Genomic DNA, 10,120 nt, shown 5'->3' on the forward strand with positions numbered 1-10,120 from the left:
TTTTTTCCTAAAGATCAAAAGATATTTCAGGTCCTTCTACCAAACCTTCCTTAGTCATCCTTTTTTCTGATCCATTTTAGAAAATGTCTGTTCTGTGTATGTTATGTGGGTCCGAATCACAGTTTGCAACCTGCTCTGCACATTCACGCACTTAAAGCCTATGACATCCTTCATCTAGCCTCCTGAAATCACACATGGTTCTTTAAGCCATGATGCCCTACTATCATGAAGAAAGTAACATGTCAGGTTATTCTTCACCCCATTCCAATATAAAATGAAACAGTTCACCTTGAAAATACAGGTCACATAAATACTTTTCTTCAACTGCACTCCTTAGCAGTAATTTAAACTAACCTGACTTTTTCCTGGTGAAACAGAACACATAGCATGCATGCAAGGGAGTCTGTTTGGGACTGTATTATTTCTACAGTATAAATACAATATATGTATGTGCATGCAATAAGCAAAAACACTTTACATTGCAGTCCCCTCACTGTTTTGTTTCAGATGAGTTCTTACTTCTAGTGTCCAGTCCTCCTCTGTAGCCTGTCCAGCCTTTCAAAGTAATTGTGTCACCCAAGAGATGCAAAAATCTTTCAAAGCTTTCACTTCCAGTTTCTATATGTGGAGGGAAGAAATGTTAAAGCAGAAAAGCACAAGTAGCAATACAACACCTTAAAAAAAATAAATACAAGAAAAGGTCCTGCTTCCAGGACACGAGGATCAAAGTTCCAGCTGAATTAGTTTCTACTCATGTCATCCAAACTTTCTACCTCTACAGAAATGACATCCCAGCCTTGCAGAAAAGGCATAATCATGTGATATCAAACAGTGGCCTCTTTTGTTAACTCCAAGACACTGTTCAAGTCCATAGAAGAATATGATCATGCTGCAAAAATGTAAGAGCGAAAGAAATAGAAACAACAGTGAGTTTTTGCAGGTAACATGAGTTGCCTCCTTCAACTGCTTCCTTTTTCTGAATCCTACACAGTACAGTCTATTTCTAGAAAAGATTTTTCAGTATCTTCCAAGTTGTAATAGTACGTTTCTACAGCAACCTTTTATAAAAATAGAAGATTCTATACCACAATTTTTCACCCAACATGAACATGAAAACCAAACAAAACTACTGTTCATGCAACCATCACTTCTCTTCTGGCTTCCATGTGTAGGCACTACCCTACATTTTTTATTCAGATGAATAAAACTGTGAAGAAAAATGTGAAAAACTCACCATTGCTGAACATTTCATCATCTGTAAGCTGCCCATCCTTAGCATAAAGGACTCCAAATTTGAAGTTCACTGATCCCTGAGGAATAAACCAAATATTATATGATAAAGCAATCAAACAAAACACCTAAAATAATGTTTTCTCTAAGGACTTCTATATACGTACCTTTGTATACCTTGTGTACATCCCAACCATGGAAATACACATTTCATACTAACTCCATTATGTGCTCAAGTAGCAGAAACCTAATAATTTACCTTTGATCATAAATTACTAATTTTATTATATACTAAGTTGGTGATCCTTTAATATATATTAAGTTGGTGCTTAAAATTATTTTGGTCTTATACATTGCAAATAAATACTATATTTTTTTACTGCAATAAGCAATTAATTTTGAAGTTGTCACAAGCATGTCAGTGCAAATATTTCAGATACAAAGCTGTAGTCGTTGAACAGGTCTGTGAGCTAGAAGTGGTAAGTTTACATTTACCTCTTGCTCTTCAAGAACCAATAAATCCTGTAAACAAAACAATATCTTTAGCGCACTGGTATTAAAGATGACACAAATAAAACTGTAACAACCTTGTATATTTAAGTTTTGTTTTGAAGTGGCCAATACAACTCATAAAGACAGTTTACTCTGTAGTATCATGTAACCCTACTCATCATTATTATCCTGATAGTGAAAGAAACAAACTAGTAGCATTTATATTTAATGACTTATTTTTCCCCGAATAAAGAAAAATGACGACAAAAAAAGAAGTCACCTCCTTCCTACCTTTTGTATTTCAGGATGAAAAATTTCCCTTGGGCTCTTCTCAAATTTGTCAAGACTCATAGCACTGAAATCCAAATGAAATACTGCTTTATAGTAGAACAAGTATACATTTCAACATTACACCACTAACTGGTAGCAGTTAGAACTGCTTATGAAAGCAATTGTTCAAAGAGTCTCTCTTACACAGAATGTTTTGTGGAATAGTAATTTCTTTCCCACAATACTAACTCCAACACAGTACAGAAATTAGTAAGGCCCTGCACGGAGATCAGGTTTAAATTTAATGTATTTACTTACAACGCACAGAACTTTATTCCATCACATAATCACTGTGAGCATCTTATGAGGACTCAGTAACCTATTCTATTTTTTTCTAAGCTTTTCTTCTCTCTTTTCTAAAATAATTCAAGAAAAGTTAAATGAAAAACAAGGAGTTCAGCATCAAATTCACATGCCAATGATCCACAAACAGAACAGAAAAAAGTATTTAAATAAGAAGCAAGATCAGCTGACTCAATAGTCAGAAATGTCTAATTTATAGCATTTTTTCCTGACTCATGTTTCTGCATTTACTATTATTTTTGTCCATTTTCCCCCAACATTAGTTTACAGAACTGTGCAGCATGCCGCGGAGTGTTGAACGGTCTTTTCTGGGGTGCAGTGAACTAACAGGGAGGTCAAATCTGACACACCTTTCCATCATTGCTTATGCCATATCACAATGCACACGGGATCTGCACTACTTCCTTCTAAAATCGTCCAATTAATTTAGAAAAAGCAGGTTTATTAATGTAACTATAATTTTCGAGACAGTCAGTACCTAGATTCACACTGGCTATGAACAGGAGAAATATCAAAGGAATATCAATCAGGCCTGAGGGAAGGTTCAAAGACCGTAAAAGCAAAAGAATAGTCAGGGAAGAGATTTTAGTCCAAGCCCAAGCAGGCAAAAGGACATGAAATTTATCCAGCTAATTTCAGGTGGCACAGACCCTAGTAGAAGTGAGGAACAAAGTCTGAAACAAGCCTGCATTTTCCTCTGTAAAACACTGAAGCACCACAGGATGGAATACACAAGTGTTTCACAGAAGAGTTATGAATTTAGCTAACAGAAGACAAAGTTTCTCCACTCTGGGATGCCTGATCAAAAATGTGTATGTGGGTGAGCTTAGAGGGAGAGGCTGGGTTAGAAAGGGAAGTTAGGGAGAGATATGTCAGCAATTGGTGAGTGGACATGGAAGATCAGGTGCTTACGCAGGTAGAGCATGCAGTTCTGACAACTAGGAACACTACTCAAGCCAGTGCTGTAGGAGTCAGAAGAGGGGACTTAGCTCATCTCAATGAAGAGGAGAGAGATCAGAAGTGTTTACAGCTCACCATCTTGGCACTCCAAACCAGAGCCACAGCCCAGGAAATCAGAATTAATAAGTGAGGCCCAGTGGCCTGCTAGCCTTTCTGTCAAATTCACTGGTCTGGGACCTCAGAGATCTTGCCCAGTCGTATGAAAATTTAGATCTGGTGGTACTGACTCCACATCACAACACATGCCCTGTTCCCACAGTTCTCTCACATCAGCACTGGCAGTGTTATCCAGTGGACTGGCTTCAACCAAGCAAGAGACATTTGCTTGTACTCTACACAGATCAAAGGTTTTGAGGACCTGCAGATTGCCCATTTATCTGGTACACACTACCTGTTCAATAAACGAAGGCACTTTTTAATGGTTTCTAGAGGAAGAAAAATCCTTACAGAAGATGCATTTTGAAGACGTCGCCAGTGAGGGATTCAAGAAAACACACCACATGATTAGATCATAAAAACAGAAGACTAAATTTGACTGAACACTTTGCAACAGGTGCTTTGACACTTCAGCAGACCATGACGTGAAAAGAAATAGAAATGGTGTTAGGCTTGTTCACTTTATGCTCTCTTCTGCCACAAAAGAGGCAGGACAGAGTACAAGCATGCCCGCACAGACTCTGGTTGGGAGGAGTAGTTTTCTTGGCTGCACTGACAGTGTAAATAACACACCCAAAGGGAGATTTACATGAAGCCAATCAACTGAAGTAATAATTCTTGGTTTCTTCTTTGCTTGCTTCCTCTTGCTAGGGTCTCATAATAACCACCTCTCTAGTCAAAATCTGCTGTTCCTTAGGTCTATTGTCTATCTAATTTGAAGAGATATTTCTTCTCAACCACTGCAGTTCCATTTAGAACCTGTTTTTCAATTAACTTGAAAATAGTCCCTCTACTGAAGACAAAATGCTAAAAATGCCACTCCATTTTAAGCTGTCACTTTGTCTATTACAGAATAGGCTTTAAAACCACTTTTTGCTACCTTCAATGCTTAATATTTGTAAACCTGTTTTTATTTTTCTTATAAATATTCACAGAATCACAGAATGTTAGGAGTTGGAAGGGACCTTGAAAGCTCATCCAGTCCAACCCCCCTGCCAGAGCAGGATCACCCAGACCAGGTCACACAGGAACACGACCAGGCGGGTTTTGAATGTCTCCAGAGAAGGAGACTCCACAACCTCTCTGGGCAGCCTGGGCCATGCTCTGTAACCCTCACAGTAAAAAAGTTTTTCCTCATGTTCACATGGAACTTTCTATGCTCCAGCTTGCTCCTGTTGCCCCTTGTCCTGTCTTTGGACACCACTGAGAAGAGCCTGGCTCCTTCCTCCTGACACTCGCCCTTTACAAATCTATAAACATTAATGAGGTCACCCCTCAGTTTCCTCTGCTCCAAGCTAAAGAGACCCAGCTCCCTCAGCCGCTCCTCAGAAGGGAGAAGCTCCACTCCCTCCACCATCTTTGTGGCTCTGCGCTGGACTCTCTCCAGCAGTTCCTGTCCTTCTTGAACTGAGGGGCCCAGAACTGGATGCAATATTCCAGATGCAGTCTCACCAGGGCAGAGTAGAGGGGGAGGAGAACCTCTCTCGACCTACTCACCACCCCCCTCCTGATACACCCCAGGATGCCATTGGCCTTCTTGGCCACAAGGGCACAGTGCTGGCTCATGGTCATCCTGCTGGCCACCAACACCGCCAGGTTCCTTTCTATCTGCCATGAAAATCATGTAACACAAGCTTTGAATTACAGGAAAAGGCATACAGACAAATATCCTAACTGATAATGTATTTGTAAATACATACCTCAATATAGATTTCACTGATAATGTTTTTGTGGGACTATAAGGGAGACATATTTTCTGAGTGCCCTATAAAGAAAAAAAAGCTAGAAGATATTACAGGACATACTGAATTTTTCCGTATATTCGAATAAGAAATATTAATAAAAAAGATTAATGAAAAAAAAAACAAAGACCAAAACCATGCTACTTTTACTTAGACATATTTAATACTAGTTTGGGAAGAAAAAGAAAGAGGAAGAAAAATTGAATGTCAAAAGTCATGGATGGCGCAAAATTATTTTTTACTTAGTTTAGACTACCTTAGCATGTGGTATGAGGGCTGCTGAAACTAGCAGACTTAACAAATGACTTTTTTTTAATTAAGAAAAACTAAAAACTATTTTTCTTAATTAAAAAAAGAAGAAAGAAAAAAGAAAATTGAACCACACGTGTACAGGAGAGTTTTAAATCAATTGCCTGGATAGAAGGCTCTTATGGAATGTCACGTGAAAAACAATTCATTAAACCGTACTAGTGAAACCAGTATCACACCTGCCTATTTTCTTAACGTTGTGTAAGAAAATCCTAAAAAAAGCAGTATACAGTCATTGCCTAAATTGATCACAGGCTGTAATAAAGAACAACTTAGGCAACATTTCTAAAAACAACATAGTTTGCAGTTAAGAACAATTTAAAAATATCTGGCATCACAGATTTCTGTCAGAAAGTTTAGTATAACGTTATCTACAAAGCTATTCTAGTTTTATTTAGTATGGTAGAATTATATCTTATTGTATGAAATGAAAAATATGTATGAAAAACTGAAATTCTGAAGAAAGCAAAAAAGTGCATAATAAACATATCCAAAACAAACAAGCAAACCAAAAAAAAAAGTCAGAGCAGCAGTTGATAGTTGTTTCTTACTGTTTTTCTCCAAAGTATTGAATGGTATTGAGGAACACACTGAGTATTCTGGTCAGACAGCACAACAGACAGAAAGAAAGGGTTCTTCTCTGCATCCATACCTATATAATTTTGATGAACTGTTCAGAAAAAAAAGCAGCATTATCAACAGTAAAGAGGATGGACGCACCCACTCACACGTGCACACAGACACATGTATAAATGTGTAAATATATGCATTCACATGTAAAAATACACACTTAGCTACATAAGTAACTATGCATTTATATACAGATGTGTAAAAAACCCAAGAGACAGGTACAGTCGCCAAGGCCAATAAGGGTTTCAAAACATCCTTTTTAGGTAGCAGGGGCTCTGCCGCTTACAGAAACAGATCATCTGTCTTCAGGTTAAAAATACATGAAAATAACTTGTTTTCTGTATAGGACAGAAAATGTATTAATACTAAATTAATACCATACTTTTTTCCATCTTTAAATAATAGCAATTCAAAGTTACATTGCATATGCATTGATCAAAACTTTAAACCATTTGCAAAAAGATAATTACCTTTCCCTAAAAAATATTTGAAATACCATCTTGTATGATACTCTGGGTTTTCCAAATGCACATCTGTTCTGTGCCATGTACCCGGAGCGTAGTCTGTATTCTGAAATAGAATTGGGAGACTGTCAGAGCAAATGCTGAGTGAAAGAAAAAGAGAACCTAATACAGGCAAAAGCCTATTATTAGTTCAATACAAGCTTACCAAGACCTTACGTATATTTCAAGAATTATGAGGTCTTCTTTCTTTCAATATTAAGATGATATTTAGAGCCAAAAAAGTTTTGCAAAGGAAGATAAAAAATTAAGATAATGGGAAACCCAAGTGTCACTGGAGTGGCTGGCGGGACATATCACCGATTTAATGGCACAGGAATCTGGAAGGAATGACTGTCTCAGGTTCCACTCCGCTTCTTTATCTCTTATTTAAAGATAAACATAGCTGCCAGAAGACAACTAAGGCAGGAAGGGGTGGGGGAGCAGTGGAAGGGAGGGATGAAGCTATAACTTCATCACACAGAGGAATAAACCTAAAAGCACAAAGGTGAGCTTGAACATAGTAGTATTACCGGGACACCAATATAAAGTGACGAAATAGAGACTGTGAAGCATTATTCAGAGGATAAGATAGGTAGTTTTCTTCTAATGTGATCAGGCAAACAACACGTTACCAAAACTAAACAAAATACCAGCTTTTCCCTTAAAAAAATTAAAACTGTTGAGATTGCACAATCTTGAAAAAAGAGCTGAGCTAGACTTTGAGGAGGGAAAAAACCAACCATCTCCCTCCTCTTAGGTTCTTACATTTTCATAGTACTTAGCATTTTGCAAGTCCTCTTCCTTGGTAATTGACCACAAATACAGCTTTCAGTGGTGAAGAATAAGTGAAGCTGAATAATTTTTTCAGCTTTCTATGAGCATCTTTAGCCACCTACCTCACCAGAAGAGCCATTTTCCACACGGAACCGTCCAGCTCTTTGAATGGCTCCATCAGCATCACTAGATATAAGCTATAAGAGAGTTTAAGATAAAGTTTCTAGTTCCAAAAGTAGCCATACGATCAGCAATCAAAGTTTACTACTGTTTCTTCTTCCAGGCATCATATGACTACCCACAGAGAATGGATCAGCACAGCTTGTGCTAATTTGACCACAGATTTGGAGTGACCAATTTATAACTCTGAGGCAGCATGAGCAGGAGAGCCACCCACTCTTTTGGTGGAACCCAGTACTAATCAGAAATTCTCCTGTGTCAGATTTTGGCTGCACCAACATATGCAGAATGTGTACAGAGGCACGTGCCCACTTTCTAGGAACTTATCTTGAAGCTTGCTCCTTTCAAAACAATGAGTCTTACAGACATGATGATTCTTGTCCTCTCAGCCTTGCTAAGCCCAAAACTCCACTTTTTTGCAGTATTACCAGACTGGCAGTCTTTTACTGCATTTACTGATGGTTTCAAGAGACAGAGAGCAGCAAGAATCTCCAAACGTAATACTCAGTGATGACACTGAACAACATAAGGTACAGAAGGTCTGCTTCCAACACTAACATAAGAAAGTACGGCTTATTTCCAGCTGTGGAATTCAACAGTTTAATAAATACTCTGGAAAGACTGCTTGGTCTTTTTATAAGGGAATCCACGGGTTCCCAGAACACTGAAACTCTCTTTGTTGTTCAAAAAAACTTGTGACGATTCTGATGTGTTCAGCAACACTGTTTTGGATCTCTACAAGAGAAGAGGAGGACGATGCTGCCAACGATACCGCATGTTACTCCTCTTAAAACTGTAAAAAATGAGATCATCACATATCATACCTAACTTGTTAAATGGAATCTGAACAACAATAATACAAGGGCATATCACTCTTTGCTTCCCTCTAGCAATCCATGTTATTCTAGGATAACACTTTCTCCCTTTAATTACTGGAAGAGACATCACAACATTTTGAAGTTCTCTTTGCTTCTTGCTTTGAAGTGATCTGAAGCTACATTGGGAATAAACTAATGTGACTAAAATGCCAACACATTCTGGTGCCTTGTATAAACTGTAAGAGAAATTATATGGTCAACTGGTTGCATTACACCAGTGGGAAAGACACAGCAAAAAAATAATTATTTTGTCTCTGCCTAAACATGTTGTAATAAATAAGAGTTGGAAATAATTGAGCAAGTGAGAAAACTGCTGTGGAAAATATTAAGCAAGGAAGGTGTAATGTGAAACATTTAAAAATTTGAAAGAACAAGCAGCACTTTTAAATGTATGTACTCCAAAAGATAAAAAGACACACTTTCATAAAATACTAGCATAATTTTAAGAAAACCAATCAAAACACAAGACCATTTGTGTCAGTTTACTGTGAATTTATAGTTATCAATAGATCTTTCAGCTGGAAAAGAAAAAATTAAGTACTAGTAATGAAAAAGTCTCTTAGCAGAAAGCAGTTCACTTGCTTTTTTGATTAAAGCACCACATCTAATATGTGGAATGTATAGAAAGAAAACAAAGATACCTGGTGTTCTTGCAATGCAACTTCCAGCAATTACACCACCAATTTACACTAAATTTACATAGATATTAATAAATATACTATCTAAGAGCTTTAAATTATAACTACAGCTAGAAGAAAATCAGTGATTTCCTTCCACAGTAAGAGAGCTGGAGTTCAACTTCTTTACCCCTCCCCACTTCAGTTTTCCTACAGTAAGTTTATGTCTTTTCCTTATGGCCTTGTATACAGAGTGATGCTACTGTAACTGCTGACACACTGCTATTTTCATAGTGGAGAAGAAATTTATATATGAGAAAAATGAAGAGCCAACTTAATCTTTGAATTCAAAGAAAATGCAGAATAACTGACAGATTTTATGGAACAGTTTTCAATATCCTTATTCTGACTAGTTCCTTTAAATTTAAACCCTCTCCCACTACTCTGAGGTATGCACACATAAAATCACCTACATACATGCACATGTACACACACAAGCAAGCAGAGTTTTTAATCACATAATTCCAAGTACTTCATCAAATACTACTCTAATATTTTGCAATCTTCAACTTATAAGAGGAAAAAAGGCTCTATTTCTATCGGGGGGTAACCACGATATTTACAAAACACTTTCTGTCACATTATAATGAAATATTCATAAATAAGGTAGTAAAAAGATTTTCTAGCACGGTTCTAACATATGTATTCTGAAACATATTTTTATTACCCTATAACTTTCAAGTCCGGCTTAGAAAGCACATTTTTCAAACTAGGCCTAATTTTTAACCTGGAAATGAAGGGGATTTGAGCTCCACATTATAAGCTGCTAAAATCAAACAGGCTATGTAAACTTACAAGCTCCACAGATCCGTAATGCTTTCTGCTAAACTCTCCACGTCTGCAACCCAGATCCTCAGAGACAGAGCTGGAATAGAAATGCTTCATCAGTGTACACAAGTCAACTAGTCTTAGATCTCCCGCAACGCTACACCCTGCCATTAACAAATACCATTCCT

At 37.4% G+C, this 10,120-nt stretch overlaps 1 protein-coding gene across 1 annotated transcript in view; it reads right to left on the reverse strand.

The window, feature by feature from the left end:
- Positions 1-10,049, reverse strand: part of GARNL3 (GTPase activating Rap/RanGAP domain-like 3) — a 34,925-nt gene extending 24,876 nt beyond the window's left edge. The window contains exons 1-9 of the mRNA XM_010193448.1: positions 9,960-10,049; positions 7,552-7,626; positions 6,623-6,722; positions 6,074-6,192; positions 5,172-5,236; positions 2,014-2,077; positions 1,726-1,752; positions 1,235-1,310; positions 520-618 (exon numbers count right to left, since the gene is read on the reverse strand). Of these exons, the coding sequence (XP_010191750.1) occupies positions 520-618; positions 1,235-1,310; positions 1,726-1,752; positions 2,014-2,077; positions 5,172-5,236; positions 6,074-6,192; positions 6,623-6,722; positions 7,552-7,626; positions 9,960-10,049 (715 nt within the window). The remainder of the gene's footprint in view (positions 1-519; positions 619-1,234; positions 1,311-1,725; positions 1,753-2,013; positions 2,078-5,171; positions 5,237-6,073; positions 6,193-6,622; positions 6,723-7,551; positions 7,627-9,959) is intronic.
- Between the last annotated feature and the right edge of the window lie 71 nt (positions 10,050-10,120).

This window comes from Mesitornis unicolor, unplaced genomic scaffold, assembly GCF_000695765.1.
Source record: "Mesitornis unicolor isolate BGI_N332 unplaced genomic scaffold, ASM69576v1 scaffold14421, whole genome shotgun sequence".
Taxonomy (NCBI): Eukaryota; Metazoa; Chordata; class Aves; order Mesitornithiformes; family Mesitornithidae; genus Mesitornis; species Mesitornis unicolor.